At 40.2% G+C, this 19,991-nt stretch overlaps 1 protein-coding gene across 9 annotated transcripts in view; it reads right to left on the bottom strand.

Moving 5' to 3' along the window:
- Positions 1-19,991, bottom strand: part of MCTP1 (multiple C2 and transmembrane domain containing 1) — a 381,506-nt gene that overhangs the window by 151,109 nt on the left and 210,406 nt on the right. For all 9 annotated transcript variants that reach the window (XM_029071442.2, XM_029071444.2, XM_039911172.1 and 6 more), the window contains 2 exons: positions 19,261-19,447; positions 14,533-14,626 (listed from right to left, as the gene is read on the bottom strand). In XM_029071442.2, coding sequence (XP_028927275.1) covers positions 14,533-14,626; positions 19,261-19,447 — 281 coding nt within the window. The remainder of the gene's footprint in view (positions 1-14,532; positions 14,627-19,260; positions 19,448-19,991) is intronic.

The raw sequence follows: 19,991 nt of genomic DNA, 5'->3' as shown, positions 1-19,991 counted from the left end.
ATTCTTCCAATCAGATGTGGAAAATGCTCCGATTCAGATCAAATGGATTGAAGCCCTAGCTCCAATGATAAAATGTTGACTGAAATCATTCCAACATACGTTGCTTTTTGTTCTGATGGGCCACAATAGCTTTCTCTTTACAACAACATTGTTATCGTTTATGGTTAGAAACTCCAGATCGGAGAAGGGACAGATGGCCACTTTGATTAAAATGAAAAAAAAAAAGAATGAAGTTCAGCTATTTTACATTGTGGCAACTGACAAAATTAAACCGAAGAGTTTAATTTTGTGCAAGGTAGACAGAAAATAGAAAGGCCCCCCAAGAGTATGAATTGCTTTCCATAATTTTGAATGTCTTCTATGTTTTCAGAGACATGGCGACAAAAGGGTGGTTATTGTTTTTCACATTCTATAGCACATCGCATATAGCAAACTGCAACTTGTCAGTGGCAAAATGACCATGGGCATAGCCCACCTGGTTGGATCAGTATTAAATCTTCTATTTTTATACCTCTCATTATCTTTAGGTGACTTTGATGCTCAGGCCAACTGCTTGCACAACTGGGGTTGTCTATGAGTCTTAGAAATGGGTATAAACTGGGCATCGTCAGGGTGAACTTTCCCCACACTTTCCTTACATCCAGTTGCCATCTCTCAGGTTGAGTCACTCACTCCAACCAGGCCATCCTGGTGAACTTCCTAGAGGTTGCTGGCAAGGAGTCCAATTAGAGGAATTTGTGGAGCTGGAGGTTTTTATTACAAACGCGAATGTCTACTCTAAAGTGGTACTGAGGAAGATTGTTACTTCATGTCACTAGCAAATGGCAACCCCTGGTCTACTCGGGATTTGCCAAAGATCTAAATAACCGAGTCTCTGCCAATACCCAGTACTCTCACGCTACCATGAACTCAGGCTGCAGCTTCATTAAAGAGTACGGCTAAATGCTTCAGGGTCACAGAATAATGTTTATAACAACCGCAGGAACTTTTAAAATTCACATAGTGCTAGCATAGCCTAGTTGATAGAATGTGGGCCTAGGAGTCAAAAGGACCTGGGTTCTAATCCCAGCTCCACTCCACCACTTGTCCGCTGTGTGACCAGTGTGGCTTACTGGAAAGACCACGGGCTTGGGATTGAGAGGTCATGGGTACTAGTCCCTGCTCCGCCACTTGTCAGCTGTGTGTCTGGGTGAGTCACTTAACTTCTCTATGACTCAGTTACCTCATCTATAAAATGGGGATTAAGACTGTGAGCCCCACGTCGGACAACCTGATTATCTTGTATCTACCCCAGCACTTGGAACAGTGCTTGGTACATAGTGAGCACTTAACAAATGCCATTATTATTACTTAACTTGTCTCAGTCACCTCATCTATAAAATGGGGATTAGGCCCGTTAGCCCTATGTGTGTTGTGGACTGAATCCAACCTGATTACTTTGTATCAACCCCAGCATTTAGAACAGTGCCAGGCACTTAGTAAGCACTTAAACACCTAAAAAAATCTAATCCATAAAGAAACTCCACCAGAAGTTTCATTTTAGAGTGTAAATGAGATGTAACAGATGCAGCCTGGGCTATATTCTGCATTGAAAATTTATCCATTTATTTTGCCACCTGCCCTTTGCCCACATCCTTCCCCTGGCCTGGAACTCCCTCTCTCTTCACATACAACAGACCACCATTCTCCTCACTTTCAGAACCCTTCTAAAATCATCTCTCCTCCAAGAAGCTTTCCCTGATTGAGCTCTCATTTCCCCTTTTCACCTTCCTTCCTGCTACCTATACATTTGGATTTGGACATGTACGTATCCTTCTACTTGGGCATTTTTTCTACATGTAATTTATTTTAATGTTTGATTCCCCACCCAAACAGTAAATCTCCCTTGTGGGCAAGGGTGGTTGACTACTAACTCTATTGTATTGTAATCTAAGTGCTTAGTGCAGTATTCTACAAGCAATAAGCACTCAATAAATGTCACTGATCGTTTGAGAAACTGGGCATTTGTTCAAAGCATATTGGCTTTGAAGTCTTGCCTGTAACCTTTATGCAACAGATATTCACCCTACACTCAGGTCCACAGCACTTATGCACATAGCCATGTTTTATTTTAATGTCGGTCTTCCCCCCTACAGCGTAAGCTCCTTGTGGGCAGGAAACATGTACCAACTCCATTTTATTGTACTCTCCCCAAGTGTCTAGTACAGTGATCTACACACAGTAAATGCTCAATAAATAGGATTGATTGACTGCCAAACCATCAGGGTGGTCCACTGTGACCAGAAGTCCACTGGTAGTAGTGTAGTCACACTGTCCTACCACCCCTCCTTCCCTCAGCATACATTCCTGTGATACAATCTATCCCTTTCTAGCTACACATGGAGCCGGCACTATCTGCTCTTGGGATGGGAGGAAGGGATAGTAAGTGGATTGTCTTACAATCACAGTTATTGAGTAGTTACTATGTGCCAAACACTGTACTGAGCACTTGGAAGAGTACAATACAACAGAATTAGCAAACATGTTCCTATAAGGGGCTATCTGAGATTTGACAGTTCAGTTAAGGTATGGAGCAAAACAACATAGGATTTCAGCGTGGCTCAGTGGAAAGAGCACGGGCTTTGGAGTCAGGGCTCATGAGTTCGAATCCCAGCTCTGCCACTTGTCGGCTGTGTGACTGTGGGCAAGTCACTTAACTTCTCCGTGCCTCAGTTCCCTCATCTGTAAAATGGGGATTAAGACTGTGAGCCCCACGTGGGACAACCTGATTCCCCTGTGTCTACCCCAGCGCTTAGAACAGTGCTCGGCACATAGTAAGCGCTTAACAAATACCAACATTATTATTATTATTATTATTTCATTATTTATTCAGTTATTTGAGTCTGAAGATGAATTATAGCCACTTATTTTTTTTGGTATAATTAGAATCGAACAATCACTTCACTGTGTGTTTTTGGTGGGCTTTCTTTTAGAAAACTCTAACACTTGGAGCTAGGAATTCTTTTGTAATTGTTCGGGATGGGGTAACCACTGCTGAGTTGTAGTGGTTCATTTCCTGATGAGGTAACAGTGACTCTTAGTGGCACAGCTACTGTGCAGCTCTATCCCCATTTCTGTGGCCCCCAGCTACCTTCATCAATCAGTGGTATGTATTGAGTGCCTACTTTGTGCAGAGCACTGTACTTAACCTCTACTGTTGCTTCAGAGCTCTCCTGCAGTGACATAGAAGCAATCAACCCCGAGCATTTGAATACTTACTGTGTGCTGAACACTGTTCTATGAGCTCATGAAGGTCTACTACAGTAGAGTCAGTCAACGCAATCCCTGTCCCCAAGGAGCTTGAGGTTTAGAGGGGGAAACAGACATTAAAATAAATTACAGATAGGAGAAACGGGAGAGTAGAAGGGGTTCAGAGTCAAGTACATAGGTGATATAAGGGAGGGCGAATAGGAGAAGTGAGAGCTTAGTTGGGGAAGGTCTCTTGGAGGAGATGTGATTACAGGAGGGCTTTGAAGGTGGGGAGACTGGTGGTCTGCCACGTATGAAGGGGACACTAGGGAGTTCCATGCCAGAAGGAGGGTGTGGGCAAGGAGTCAGTCGAGAGATAGGTGAGATCGAGGTACAGTGAGTAGGGTGGTGTTCGCAGAATGAAACGTGCAGCCTGTATTATAGTAAGAAATCTGTGTGGTAAGGTATGAGAGGGAGTGCCGACTGAGTAGTTAAAAGTGGATGGGAAGGGTTTTCTGAGGTGGAGGTAGATGGGCAACCACTGGAGGTTTTTGAAGAGTGGAGAGATATGGACTGAACATTTTTTTTCAGAAAAATGATCTGAGCAGCAAAGTTAAGAGTGGGAAGAGACAGATGGCAGGGAGGTCAGAGAGGAAGTTGATGAAGTAGTCAAGGCAGCATATGACAAGTGCTTAGACCAGCAGGTAGTAGTTTGGATGAAGAGGAGAGGGCAGTTTTTAGAGGTTTTGCGAAGAAAGAACCAACAGCATTTGGTAATTTCAGTTGGAAGTCCAGACTCAAGATGAAAAATAGCAGTGACTGCTGGGGGACACTGCAGTAGGCAAACTAGTCTGGTAGGCAAGAGTAAGGAGACAGTTGCTCTCCTTGGACAAAAGCTGTGGGAAGATCAAGATGACAAGAAAAGTTCAAAACAGGGAAAGGCCCCAAATCTGAAAAGCCCATTAGAACCATCTTCCTGTAAAAACCGGCCAGAGGGAGTGTTAGTCACATTCACTCAATTCTTCCACAATGCATGTTTTCACTAGGCGCCTTGGATTATAACACAATTGGGAAAGAGGATATTGGGAGAAACGGTTGTGCCTAAGCATAGGTGATCGGTCAAGTCTTAGTTCTTTAAGAATGTAAACCCATTCCCCACACTGTAGGAGAACTGAGAGGCAGCCTGACTGCTTGGATAAGAGCTCATCATATCTTTGAAAATGAAGAACAGCTGTCACAGAGTATATATTCTATACAAAAATGGCAAGAATGGGATTTCAGATCATTTTAACCTTATTCATGTAGATTAACTTGGAAAAAGGCAAGTTCCAGGAAACTCCAGCTATTGGTTTTTGTTGTTATTTGACAGAGTAAGGTAATTACTGCTAGATTATTGTCTTATTGTTGTATTGTCTTTACACCTGACATTCCCATTCTTTAAGTAGAGTAAAATTATGCAGATATAAGATAAAATTCTCAAATGCTTGAGAATCCAAGAGGGCCTTCTATGATAGAATCCAAGTAATGGACAATTTTAGCCTGAAGGCCTTTAGTCTGGAAAGGTGTTTGCTGAGTGCCAAAATCACTGAACTCTTCTATTAGTTTTCACGATTCACTTTTTTCTTCTTTGTTTATCCATGTATCACTGCATAGTGTACTAAGTAGAATTTAGGGACAGGATTAAATTCTGTGCTGTCAGTACTGATTTTTGGCCCAGGTAGGTTTCCTAAGAAAACCTTGTCTTTGGGATTTCATCAGTCCATAGCTATACTCTGACTCTGAAGCAGGGCACATTATGTACATATCTTGTGTCTGTGAGTCCTGAGGGCACAGCCATCAGTGAGGACTTCCTGGACGATGGACTCAAAAGAGGATAAGGAGGTTTGTCTCCTGTTGAGTAGGAAGTGTTTCCCGATGGATCGGAAGTGTATCCTGACCCGGGTTCATGGCCCATTACTGCATCCTCATACACAGTGGCATAAATTGGGTTAGCCCAGCTATAATGCCAATCATAATGGGGAAAGGGTGAAATGTGCACCTTCAACTTGGACAGAATAGCCTTCATGAACTAGCCTTAGGATCAGGTTGAACACCTTTAAGGCAGCCTAATTAGGAGACTAGTGCCTGTGCTTAGCTGTAATGTCATCAGATATATTTATAAGTCCTACAGATAAAGCAGAAAGGCCCGGGCATTGCCATTTGCATTTCTCCTCTATCTGGCATATTACACATCTGTTGGACTGCATTTTTAGCTGTCACCATAGGGCAATTCATAGACAGCATGCTGATAAATGATATTCTTTAATGGTCTCTCTCACACTGCTTTGACACAGGAAACTGTATTTTGAAAATACTGTATATTCTGCTTCATGTCCTATGGCATTTCTTCAGTGTTTCACATATCTTGAAGAATATTCATCTTACTACTAAAATACCCTCCTCAAATAGGTAAACCTGTTCCTCTCTGGTTTACAGTATTACCCTGACAGCATCAGGCACTACCAAATTTAGTTCTCTCCATTCATGCCAACTATTTGACATAGGAGAGTATGAGTCATGGCACAGTGGGCTATGTAAATGGTCCACCTAGTCTAGAATTCTGTTTGAAGGACCAATCTACCCTGTGGCACCTATCAGGTCAGCCGCTGCTTTCATCCGTCTGTTTGGTTCCACGTGTTCCCGAGGGCTCTGTCAGGGGCACTGATATCCAAGTCACTTCACCCATCGTCAGTCCTGATCCACTGCTTTCACCAATTTCAAACTCCAGACCACTGATTTGGAGTCCCTTCAGCAATTCCAGCGTTAATTAACTGCACGTGTTAAGGATTTACTATCTGCTAATCAATCAGTATTTAAAGCACTTACTAAGCAACTTGGAAAGTACATCAGAGTTGGTAGACATGTTCCCTGCCCACCGGAAGCTAAAATCTAGAGGGGCACACAGTCATTAAAAAAAATTACGGATATGTGCATAAGTGCCATGGTGCAAATATCAAGTGCTCTAAGAGTACAGATTTAAGTGCAGACATGATAAAGAAGAAAGAGGGAGTGGGAGGAAATGTGATTTAATAAGATTTTGAAGGTGGGGAGAATGGTGGTCCATCGTATATGGAATGGGAGGAAGTTCCAGGCCAGAGGCGGAACTTGGACAAGGGGTTAGCAGTAAGAATGAAGAGATTCAAGGTATAGTGAGTAGGATGGTAATGAAAGAGCGAAACTTGTGGGCTGGGTTGTTTTAGAAAATCAGTGATAGAAACAGGAGTGGGCAAGCTGACTGAGTGCTTTAATGCCAATGTTAAGGTCTTTCTGTTTGATGTGGAGGTTGAAGGACAACCAGAAGGGGTTCTTAAGGAGTGGGAAGATGTGAATTGAACTTTTTTTTAGAAAAATAATCTGAGCAGCAGAGTGAAGTAAAGACTAGAGTGGGGAGAGAGAGGAGGCGGGGAGGTCAGCCAGGAGGCTGATTCATTTGTCGAGGTCAGATATAAGTGTTGGATCGGTGTAAAAACAGCTGGGACAGAAAGGAAAGTGAATAATTTAGCTATGTCGTTTAGTTAGACTCAACAGGATTTGGTGACAGATTGAGTATGGGGCCTGAATGATACCAATGATTCAAGGTTAAAATAATCATTGTGCTACCTGTTAAACGCTTACTACGTGCCACTGATGCAGATATAAGATAATCAGGTCACACAGTTTCTGTCCCACATGGGGCTCACAATCTGAGTAGAAGGGAGAATGGGTATTGAATCCCCATTTTACAGGTAGAGAGAGCCAGAGAAGCAACTTTCCAATGGTTCACATCAAACAAGTGGCAGAGTCCAGTTATGGGCTTTTGAGGCAGGGAGGATGGTGGTGGTGTTTACAGAAACAGGAAAGTCATGGGGAGAATGGGGCTTGGGTGGAAAGATGAGGAGTTCAGCTTTGGACATCTTACGTTTGAGGTGTCGGTGGGACTTCCAGATGGAGGTGTCCTGAAGGCAGGAGGAAATAAGAGACTGCAGAGGAGAGGTCAGGACTTGAGAGGGAGATTTTGGAATCCTCTATGTAAAGATGATAGCTGAAGTCGCGGGAGCAAATGAGTTCTCCAAGGGAGCGGGTGTAGATGAAGAAATAGAAGGTGACCTAGAAATGAGTCTTGAGAAACTCCCACTGTTAAAGGAGGGGAGGAGGAGGAAAAGCCTGTGAAAGAGACTAAGGAGAACTGTACGAGGTGTTGGGCAGATACAATACAATCAGATCAGACACAGCCCCTGTCCCACATGGGGCTCATAGTCTAAGGTGGAGAAAGAAGAGATATCTAAGTCCCATTTTACAGATGAGGAAATGGAGGCTCGGAGAGGTTAAGCAATTTGTCCAAGGTCACACAGCAGTCAAGTGGTAGAGCTGGGATTGGAACCCAGGTCCTCTGACTCTCAGGCCCATGCTCTTTCCACTAGGCCACAGTGCTGTTTTCCTTTAGTGGTCCCACCTCTAAGTGGGAAACAGAACAACTAGCTCTGGGGCAGTGGCAGTAGGGGAGGCGAAAGAGAATAAGGCAAAGCCGCGGACTCAAGATAGATGACCAAAACCCAAAATCCATAAATCCACAGCCAAGCGGATTGCATGACCATCACGATTTTCTCCTAACTCTGCATGCCTCTGATTAATCTGGCTCCAGCTTGTAAATGAACAAACTGGGTGGGAGCAATTTCCATTTTATAGTGTTATGGAGGGGACTTTGGCTGCATGGATAGGTGAGGAATAGTAGGAACGTTAAAGTCACCTTCTCTAGGGTGACTCATCCAATTTTGGTTTCAGTAGGTTACATGTAGAATTAGTATTCATAAGTGAATTGAAAGGCTCAGATACTGCCAGTTATCATGATCCTATGTTTAGCAGACATTGAGATTGAGTTGAAGTTGCACAGGGTTCAAAGGATCAAATTAGTCTTGATTTTTCGGGGTAAATCGAACTGAGGATAACTTAGGTTCAAATGGATTTGGGAGGATGAGAATGATGCTTGGATTTGGAAGAAAGATTACTGCGTAGAGCTCTACAGTCTTTAGGGGCTATTTACTGCAAAGCAACCTCACATGTAGAAAACACCACATTTCTTTCATCCCTTACTGGCATTATTTCCCCCTAAAATAATCAAAACCTTGGATAATCAGCTTTCTACATTACTTCACCAACTGTACTGGCAATTACATAAGCATGAAAGGAAATACATCCTACTCTCCTCTTGACTCTAGCCAAGTAAATAAAAACTAGAAGCTTAAGACTACTACAGGGAAGCCTGCTGACAAATCACAGAGACCCAATGGGGAGGCTGAAATTTCAATTCATAACCAGGTAGACTCCAAACTGCTGCAGTTTAAGAACAGAACTAATGACAATCATTCATTTTTGCAAGCATTTACACGTCACAGCCCGATTGAATTTTGTCTACCGACGCGCCCTTGGTATTTCTCAATCACGTATAAAACTTTCAGAGTAGCAATTGCCCTTTCTCTCCTGCTGCATTCTGTTCATTGCTGAAAATTCCAGGAATAATAAATCCAAACTGCGTAAATCTCAATACAAAATATACCTCTATGACAAACCCAAAGCCGGAAATCTCAGAGACCCTATAAAGCGTAGACAGCGCTCTGATAATGAGGTCCGAAATACAAATAAATTTACTTTTAATGAAGACTGGAGGCACAGTAATCAAAGTGTTAAAAATTCATTTCATGCATCTCATTTGCTTCTTAGCTGATATTTATCACATAATTCTGTGAGAAAGTAAAGGCCTAAGATGCTGCAGATAAATGGCTCAATTAATTGTAGAGAGGTAGCCCTCTTTGAGCTGAACCAGAGCTGTGAGCTCTTTATTAAACGCACAATTCTGTAGCCCATAACCTTGTTCCTTGACTCCTCTCTAGTTTCCAATTTAAACAAGTCCCCATGCGGCCTGCTCTAAAGGGCTTTGTCTCCCTGTCATTGTTAAGAGAGCCGAGGCATCCTGGAAGTGTGAAATCAGACCTCATGAGCTGAACGGTTCCCCAGGGAACGCTGGACTGCGCAGAAGGTCAAAGTCATGGGCAGGACCATCTGAAAGTGTCTGATCGCCGGTCTGTGACACAGCAAGTAGGGGAAGGGGGAATTTGTGGTGGAGAAGGGTGGGGGAAGAGGGAAGGGGAGGGAAAGCGGACTGGAATTGAACACATCTTAATTAAAGCCTACAGACAGCAAAACAAAATGTTTTCTAGGCAGGCTGTCAAATGGAGCTTAAATTTAGCTCTGCTAATGAATCTGAGCTGCTAACTGTTATTTCTTAAGATAATAAGACTCTCACAGAAGCTGGAAAAAGGAAAAAAACGGCTGCATGTCTTTTTCTGCTGTTTTGGTACTTAAATATTTTCCAACAATGAAGACAGATTTTCCTAAAGGAGAGCATGGGAAAGTCTATGCTAATAAAGGGACTGTAAACATCTCTCTTATTAGCTACTAGGTTTACAGACTGTGGAGTTGGTGAATTACACGCATTTTACCATAGACTTCTTTTTTAAATAATGCTAATTTCAAAAGATCATTTCAGCAACGGTTTCTATATTCATTGTACATGATTTCCTTCGATGCTTGATGAACGACAGTGCATAAATTTGAGAGATTCCTTGGTTTGGGCTGGAGGGGTTGTGTGTGCTATGGCACCTTTTACAGCAGTGGAAAAAATGGATATTTAAACAGATTTCACTCCAGTTCTCCCAGGACACAGTGACTGAAACGGTGAGGCCAGCCTCCCTGGAGAGTCTCCGCTTTCTTCTGGCGGAGGCTCCGACACCCCCGGGGGAAAATCGAGCGAAGGGGTGGAGGAAAATAAAATCTTTTCTTTCTGTTTGGCGATGGACAGAATCAGTCACCTAGCATTAAATATTCTGGAGCAAGGGATAACCTCAACTTATTCAGTTGAAGTTGAAATATTCTAATACAAAAAAAAAATCAGGAGGGCAAAGTGTAACAACCAGCTTATTTAAAACGTTCATTTTAATTACCCTAACTTAATTTGTGGGTAAACTTTCAAAATTCAGCTCAAAAAAATGTGTATTAGGGTGTGGCAAGACCCGGTGGTTGAGTTATATGACTGAGTTGGCAATTCTACCTGTGGTGTGGTCTGATGCATGGAAAATTTTACCTGCTCTCTGGAAAGGTAAAAGAATTACACATTACAGTTTTTCTCAGTCCATCTTGACTTCAAGGAAATGTTAACGCTATTCTGCTTTTTAAAATCGAGTGCCCACTTTCTTAGGCAGTGAAAGACAGTCCACGCTTTGAGACTTCAATCCACTCTTGTGCCTTGTTCAATGAAAGTGTATGTGTGGGAGTTGTAACCACCACAGTTAATCTCTTTAAAAAAAAAAATCTGTACTAACCTTAATGATTTGAAGTGTACTGTCCAACACTGGACTATTGAGATGGAAGAAAAAACTACCCTCAACCATCAACAGTTTATTAGGGGTTTAACTGAAGTGACCTACTGTAGTAGTATTCAGCTGAACAAGGCTGTAGGCTTTTTGTAGAAAGGGAAAGAATTGAGGGTTTCATTAAAAAGTAATTTGTGCTTTATACTCTCTCATTCAAAGGGAGTCTCAATTGCTCTTTATTCACACAGAGTTAATACAGTATCACAATGTTTCTCAATGAATGTGGGGTAACAAAGGAAAAATTTTACATTTTGAAAGGAAAAAATTTCTTTGTAACTGCGGTAAGATTGATGACTACTTGAAAGATTACAGAAATCTTTCTCCTCTGTGCTCAGGCTTAATGATGGAACACCATCTAAAAATAGTCAGCTTAAACTGGTGAATTTTCACTTGTAATTTTGTATTTTTTTAAATGTCAAGAATATAAAGGAAATGAAGCAATTGTGGCCAAGATCACAACACCTTTCACTGAAATGTTCTTTGATATACAGGTTTAGAAATCTTGTCCACATTTAGGTTGAAAGCATTCTAAGAGAAAAAAATATTGTGAATGTGATGCAGGTGACCTGGTAATGACTGATTAATGTATGTTCTTCCAGGTAGAGTTTTGACTTCCATTTTCATTTTGTGGGTCAGAAAATGATCAAAAATTCCTTTTCTAAAGTCAAAAAAGAATCCTGGAACCAACAGCATCATCTATAAGGCTGTTTGCAATTCTGAAACAAGCAGGATGAAGCTTGTGAAAAGTTGAATTTGGGAGTACCATTTTCAGAAGCTATTTCTCTCACCCTTGTTCTAGGTGGCTTTACAATTTGATTGAAAGGATGCCAAAGTTTCCATGCATTGCACTTAACTTCCTTGAATGGTCAACAACATTGTGTTCTTCATCGGGATGCACATAGGCACAGGCATTATGGAGATAATTGTGGGATATGCAATCATCAAGTTTCCAAAACTGTATAACTGTATTTAGGAAGGGGAGAGGCATGGAGGATCCTTTTAAAGGACCCATCAGCAACTGGATTTTGGGCTATAGCTCTGTGGCAAACCTGGCCATTTCTGAATGAAACATGTCCCTTTATTTGTGCAATTTGAACAAATGGTGTGGCCCAAACTGATCAAAGTTAAACCCTGAATTATCCTCTTGTCCCATAATAGCTTAATCTCTACATCCAAACTTTAAGTGATGATAAACTAGAAAAGTTTCCTCTTTTTAATTTTTTTATAATTTTGTTAAGTTTTTTGCAATATTTTCATTGCCCTTCCATTTTCTGAAATTAATATTTTTGGGGGTAGGTGGTTCCTTCTGGAGGAGCTTTCTTCCTCCCACCATGGAAAGAGTCTGGCTTTAGCTTGGACAACAGTCTCTTCTGAGTCATTCATTATCCTACCCCACAGTTAGGTTGCTCCTCAAACTCAAGATTTGGTTCTGATTAAATTTTGGAATGAATCTGAACCCCAGTAGCCTAAACTGAGCAAGATTGGGAAGCAGTGTTGATTAGTGGCTAGAGAACATGCCTGGGAGTCAGAAGGACATAAGGTTCTAATCCAGACTCCACCACTTTTCTGCTGTATGATCTTGGGCAAGTCACTTCACTCTTCTGTGTCCCAGTTACAAATCTATAAAATGTGGGACAGAGACTGTGTCCAATCTGATTAGCTTGTATCTACCCCAGTGCTTAGTACAGTAACTGGCACATAGTAACTGCTTAACACATACCATTAAAAAAGATCACCTTAGCACTTGCTTAGGATGCCAGCAGACAGTTGCGATGCATAATGCTCAACTAGCCATTTACCAACTCTTTAAAGGAGTTATATTTCTAAAGATACACTTCTTCAGATGTCATTTGCAATTCAAAAAGTAAACTAAAATAAATTCCCAAATCTTTGTATTCTAACAGTAAAAATTCAACTCTGATTTTTTACTCAAAAGTAAAACTCCTTTTCTCCAAATTACATATATTTTTTAAATCAAAAAATCCCTACTCTACATAAGTCAAATAAGTTAATATAATTTATATATTCATGAAGTTATAACAATGACAGCTTGTCTTGGAATAGACAACCTCATGTTGTTGCTTTCAACCTGTGCAGGTATCTGAGTCTCACATCTAGGAGAAAAACAATTGTGCCCAGAGCAATTTGTTGGAAATTATCCAGGAAATGATTTTTTTTAAAAGAGCACAAAGGAAGATAAATTAATCATTTTACATTTACGTGGGTAATTATTAGAACCCTAACCAGAATACATTAAAGGGAGTTCATGTTTTCCTGTGAACTTGGACAAAGATTTCAAAAACCACCGTTAATGTTTGAGGCATCATTTGATAATTTCATTTGTAATAACTGTAAATTCCAATTTATATAATTATCTTTTTTCCTTTAAAGTTTAATTTGATAAAAGTTTAAAGAAAATTTTAAGAGCAGCTTTGTGTAAACATCAAGCATTTGACAAGCACCTCAGTAATGTGTTTTGATTCTAGATATTTAGTCCAACAGAGTAAAAAGAAAATAGCAAACAAAACTCCTGGAATGACTTCGGTGGCCTCCAGGAGAAGGCATCTCTGTTCCAGTAAATTCTCTTTAGGATTCTCTTGCTTGCCTTATCAAAATGGTTTAAATATTTGAACAAATGCCAAATCTCCACGGGTTTTTACAAACCTAGGATTTAATGCCTACAATCAAATCATTAGTCAATTCAATTCTGCTTACTGTGATCCGTAAATCAATCAATGGAACTGAGTGCTTGCTCGGTGCAGAGCACCCTACAAAGCACTTGGAAGAGTACAATAGACTTAGAAGATGCAATCCAGGTCCTTAAAGTTGATCAAGGAGTGGGGTGAGCCATTACTGTATGACATTTCTAAGGGAGGTACAGAACCAGAGTGCAAAGACAGAACCAGAGTGCAAAGTAGAAAGTAATGCAGGAATAAGTGGAAGAGAGTATAAAGATTAAAATCAGGAAATTGGTCATTCTATCCCTGGTAAAGTGCACATCAGGATACAGGATCCTCTGGGCCTGGACCCCAGAGACAAGGTGCATTCTGAGGCCTCAGGGTAGAGCCAGAGAGGGGGCAAACAAGGCAATTTCTAGGGCCAGTGCACCCACTGACAGAGAATCCAGCTTTGCCCTTCAGGAGCTGTTGATTCTCACTTATAGAACTCTGAAAGTTAATGGTCTGGTCTAAGGCATTTTATGACGTAGCAGATAATTCCATTTCTTAAACATAATCACTCACTTCTCAGTCGGGGCCTTGGGAGAAGTAAGGTTCCCAAGATTACTCACCACCCCCTATTGCCCAACACAGCCTTGCCCTGGGTCACGCTCTTGCTAAACTGACCCTCCATCGGGTAAGGACACTCAGCCAGGCTTCAGTCCAGGTGGCTTCTGGGAGACTTAAGTCTGGTGTCCAAGCACTCTGGGGTTTAGATCAGATTGAAGTAGGCCTAGGGGGAGTCACATAATAAGCAGCCCAGGTTCCAGAAGCCCAAGCTGAGGGGTTTTAGAGTCATCATGAGTGCCCGCTGGGAGATTTCAAAGCCACACAGTGGGCACCATAAACTCAAGGAACCTGGGCAAAATTCTTTTTCCTGCAGTGACCAACTGAGGCCTTCAATCTGATAATCCTTGTCTTGCTTTAAAACAAAGAAAAACATTTTGGGGAGCCAAAAAAATACAAACAATTTGTGGTCATTACCTATCTTCCATAAAGTTCTGTCCCATTTTGAGGTGCCTTTTGACCTTTGCAGCTTTGTAATTTCAGTATGTGATGCAACAGAACACATCTTTGAAAACTGCCCTAAAGCAAGGCCTTTTCACAGAGTGTGACGTGACCAGAATCATATAATTCCTTGCCTGTGACATCGGCTGCCATCAGCCCTTCTGCTCTGATGACCTTCACTTGGAGAAATCCCACGTCTTTCAGGTTGTGAAACATTCGCATTGGACTCTGAAAGAGAAATAAGGTTTTGTGTTTCGTTTTTGAAAAGCCAGGAAGGAATGTCTATTAACTTTAAATAACATTCCACACTGGATTTCTATTTGGACAGTGTGAAGGGAAATTCGTGTTACCAACAATCATTGTGATATTTCCCTGCCATCTGCCCGCTCCTCAAAAACACACACAGAATGAATATTTGAAGAATAAAAAAACTGTGGTATTTATACATAGAAATAATAGCTATTTGACAGGCATTTGTAAATTGTATTTGGTAGTTTTCATCCTATTTCATTCTCTAAAGAAGTCTTCAAAGTAATGGAGATTGGAAACTTTCAAGTTCCTATCATTCTGAAAGAGAATGACCACCATTGGCATTAACCATTTTTGGGGATGCCAGTTCTTTGGAAAAACAATTTTTAAATGTTTTTTTTCCCCTCACCTAAGTTGGTTTAACACAAATAGCATTTCCTATTAAACTAAGTTGCTTTTAATCTGTTCACATTTTATCCAAAACCCTGGAATAGCATATATTACATAGATTGTGAGAAATGCAGTTTTTGATCCCAAATAATTTGAAAGATATCCATTCAAGAAAATGCCCTCTACTCAAAAAATAATTTGGGAATAACTGTGAATCCCTGAAATGGACCTGGTTTGCCAGTTTAGTATTTAAAGTATGAAATTCTAGATAATGTTCATGCCAGTGTCACTTCAGGACCTTCCAGCCTGTTTTTGATCTTTAATCATGCTTTTAAAAAAAATGCAGTACTTCAAGACTTTGGGACCCCTGTTCAATGTCTAAGAAATATAATTTAAGTGCATACATTCTTCAAGAATAAGAGGCATTTATAGTTATTGATTTACTGGATTTACATAGCATATTTCCTCTGAAGGGCCAAACATCGCCAATCTATAAATCAAAGATACTTCTATCAAACATTAAAAGTGCTTCATGGCCTTGGAAAGTAATATACTTTTGCATAATAAAGTTATCTATTCAAATGTGAGTGTAAAGATCATTCCCTTCTTTTTATTAATAATGCGAGAAACCTGACAGCCAAAGGACACAATGATATTAACTTTAAGAGTCCCATCTGACTATCCACTGTTTACAGAGAAGCTCTGACCTTGGCATACTGAGATGAGGAAATGCAGGCTTCTCTGTAATCTCAGCCTTACCCTCTTTTTTGAAAATCTTATTTATCATGAGGACTAATTTTTAATCATTATTCACATTTGTTTAACAGCAGAAATGTGTTTAAATGACACACTTTACAGGGTTTACTGAAAATACGGACCACCTGCCTTCTACCTGCTTTCAATAGGATGGTTGTGGAGGTGCTGTTATAGAGATCAGTATCTTAATTCAGAGGTTTATTGGAATAAGATTTTATGTATTACAATAGTGTTCAGGTTTTGGAAACTCAGATTGTGAGCTGGCACACTGTTATGCCCCAAATAAGTGTCCAATCCTAATGGGACTAGAAGGGGGAAAAGGGAAATCAATTTACAAGAAGATTTCCATTAAATCATTTCCAGGAGACTCTCTGAACATGGTTTCAACCTGATAGATTAATTCCACAAACAGTCTACTGCTTCCATCTCCACACTCTTCTCCCAACTCTGAAGAAGAACGGCTGTTTTAACTTGGCTAAAAGTCTGCTGATTTGGGGGTAATGTGTAGGAAATTCTCAACAGCTTAGGCCAGGTACATATGTTGTAGGGACTCAAAAACACAAATAATATGGATACGTTAAGACATATAGCTATAAGCAATGATTTACCAGGAGCTACCCCTGTCTTGTTATTTATGATTATTGTCGAAGGCCTCAAACCCTGGAAGAATTCTGAAGACTAGAATTTCCATAGCAGAGGAATCTATGATTTGCTGCGGATCCTTTCAGCCCTCAATAGATGGGAAAAGATTGAAATGCTCTGGAGATGAGTCCTCTTTATTTTTTTAATGAAAGGCTGTATAATATATTTTCTGTATGGCTGCAGCAGCTGTCAGGAAGAGCAGCTCAGTTCAGCTCTATTATGGGAGAAGCAATACCCCATCCTATGGCATCGAGATACACTGAGGGGCCAGTGCTGATTGACAGCTTGTCACCGTGACGTCTTATTCCATCTCTGTTATGGAGAAAATTAATGTCACACCACCAGCCTTATGACTTGCTGTCATCTTAGAACTGCTCACCTTTTATCAATGCTCTAAATAACATTTCAAGCCCATCGTCTCACGGTGGACAATCTGGTCAAGGGACATTAAATCGGATGACTGTGAAATGTCATAATAAAAATGGAATGCTAACAACTTCTTCTCTAAACTAGCTCCTCTGGTTTTTAAACTGTGACATCAGTGGGGCAAGCGTTCAGAAGACCCGTTCTGAAAAGGTCAGATAATCTCCTTTGCTCTGCTACCCATTAATACTATTACCCCTTCCTCCTCTTGCACCCCAAAATGGAATTAATAATCTTTTCAGAGCATGCTGGTAAAATAACTGTTCCAACTGTAATGGCTCTAATGTTTCAGACTCTGATGTTCAGGTACAAATGGTTAAATGACAGTAATAGAGTCATTTTCCAGGGCTGTTTGATCTAAAGGAGAGGTCAGTTCATTTACTGTCTTGGCCGCTTGAGGTGTGAAATAAAACTCTTAAACGGAACATAGAATCTTAAAAACAAAAAAACCCACCCCACTAATTAGTCAGAAAAATCCAGGAAAATAATCCATCTTTACTCCCCGCCACCTGAAAACATCTCAATTGCAGTGCAGTATTAATTAATTCAGTAGTCCATAAAGAGCACTGACAAGGATTTTGAATTCTGTAAATAGTTTAAGTCTTTGTTGTTCTTTTTTGTTGCTATCTATGGGTAATGTTGAGAGATGACATATGGTAGTTTTTCAATGAATACTAAGTCTTGCAGTACTATTAAGAAAATATAAGCTTATGTTTGGCAGTAGTTTTAAAAAAACATTTTGAGCAATACATACTTCTTATATTTTTTATGTCCTGCGAAGGATATAGCTGTATATTTTGGATGTTCAAAAAGTGATTTTTGTTGAATGGAAACAAGAAAAACATCGGATTTTTCAAATGGTTAAAAAAAGAATGCAAAATATTCAAATTTTGAAGGAAAGGGTCTGGCTTGAAGTCCACAAAAAGTTACTGAATTATCTGAAGTGGCCTGTCATTTAAGTTACAGAACTATGGGAAATTATTAATCCACCAAAATATAATTTTGTAATTATCAGGAGGAAATTATTATACTCCTTGAAATCTACTGTTTGTAAAGATAAATTTTGGCAAAAGAGAACCAATCTTGGAGGATGCCAAACTGAAATGTTCTCGTAATTTTATTGCTATTTTCCCTCCTCCCAAAATATGGATGCACAATATCTTAACTCTCTATTGGTTTAGAAAAATATAATGTTTAGCCTGTCTAAGTCACCTCTATTAAACTGTGTTTATGATAACACTATTGCTCTATGAGTTGTACAAGCATTAGCAGACAGCTGATTCAGGGGAGATAGCCAGAATAAATTTGCTGAAGCGCCCATCCTGCTAATCTGTTTGAAGAATATTGTAGAGCATTAGTACTAGCACTTCATGTTATCTGCACAGCCTGATAAGGTACATCTTTATTAAATTCAGTTATTGAAAGGATGTCAGTCAGAGAAGAGGAATATTTTAAAATCTTAAAAAAAAAAATTAAGCAGCTCTTTGTTAGTCAGAGCTTGGTTTTAATGGCTGAGTGTCTAGAGAAGCCTTCTAAACACCTGGCAGCATTGTACAATAAAAGCTTTGTAATTTTAAGTGGGAAAGCTTTCTAAATTTTTTTTCCATGGTTAGTGAGACTTTTAGACTTTAGGTAGAACTACATGGTGGAGTTAGAGCTCCCCTGTCTGTTGCTTCGATAAAACTACAGTGGCTCTTCTTCAATGTGAGGATGCCGGGAAATGCAGTAATTTGGTTCTGAATATTTCAAATTAGACTCCTCTGATTGCCATTGCCTCTTTATTGGAAAGTAACACCACCCATTCTCTCCTTCAGTCAAGAGATAACCTCTGCTCTAAATTACCATATAATTCCTCCGCAGAGAAGATTTTTAACTAGCTTCCATATATAAAAATCTGTGGCTATGTGTATATATATATATATATATATATATATATAGCCCTAGTTAAACCAAGCTGCTAATTAACACAGGTAGCATTGAAGATTATGGGAAAACTAGGAAATTCTGACTTGCCACTACTAAGGTCCCTGAATTAATTCTATTATAGAGAAATGATACATTGAGGCCAAATCACAGTCTTTGGCAGGTAATACAGATGATGAAAATTTTTCCCTGCAAGGACCATATTCACTGGCAAAGGAAGCCAGCACATTTCCAGTATTAGCATTTATTGAGCACTTTCTGGATACAGTGCACTGCACTGAGCACTTGAGAAATACAAAACAGGAATTAGAATTTGCTAATACTAATACTGCCACACTGGAAGAATTAGTAGAACTTTTAATTTAAGGTTTTGTCTCTAATCACATGCTTTTAGGAAGGTTTCTGATGTGGCAAGCTATTTACACAACTCTCTCTTCATCTTATATCAGTTTTGAAGGTGAGCATCAACTGTTACATACATATCTTTTTAATATCGCCTCTCGCTCCTTCTGATCCTCCAAGGAGTTGACGGAGAGGTCAGAGATGCTGACGGTCGTAGAGGCTGTCAAGGTGACCAGAAGCACCAGGTATCCCTCCCCCTCCTCCAAGTGCAGCTCCATCTTGTGAGTCTGTTCTTTGCTGAGGACTGACAGGTCGATCTGGCACCTAGAAAACAAACAATATTCATTTAGAAACATTCTCACCGTAAGATGAAACAACAGTGTGTCGGTGGGTCAGAGCTAGGTGGAAAAAGCAGATCAAGGCAAAGCCCAGAAAAGCAGCCTGGCCCAGAGTACAGGACAGAGTCAGAAGATCTGGATTCTAATCCCTGTTTGTGACCGTGGGCACATCACTTAACTACTCGGTGCCTCAGTTTCCTCATTGTAAAATGAGGATTGAACACCTGTTCTCCCTCCACCTTATGTTTGAAACCCTGTGTGGGAAAGAGACTGGGTCTAACCTGATTATCCAGCATCTTCTCCAGCACTTAGCACATAGTGAGCACTTAAGACAATTATCACTATTATTATTATTAATATACTCCTTTGTAAACCTTGAATAGACCTCTCAATATAGCAGAATCGTTTGCCAACTTTGAAATAAAATTATTTCCACTATGTGCCATTTCATTCCTCCTATCATGTTCCCAATCTTCAGATTGGGGGTCTTACTAAAGGCATTTATTGAGCGCTTACTGTGTGCAGAGCTC

This window comes from Ornithorhynchus anatinus, chromosome 1 (assembly GCF_004115215.2).
Source record: "Ornithorhynchus anatinus isolate Pmale09 chromosome 1, mOrnAna1.pri.v4, whole genome shotgun sequence".
In the NCBI taxonomy this organism is placed as follows: Eukaryota; Metazoa; Chordata; class Mammalia; order Monotremata; family Ornithorhynchidae; genus Ornithorhynchus; species Ornithorhynchus anatinus.
Note: the sequence above shows the minus strand (reverse complement) of the source record. Positions and strands in the feature narration are given on the sequence as shown.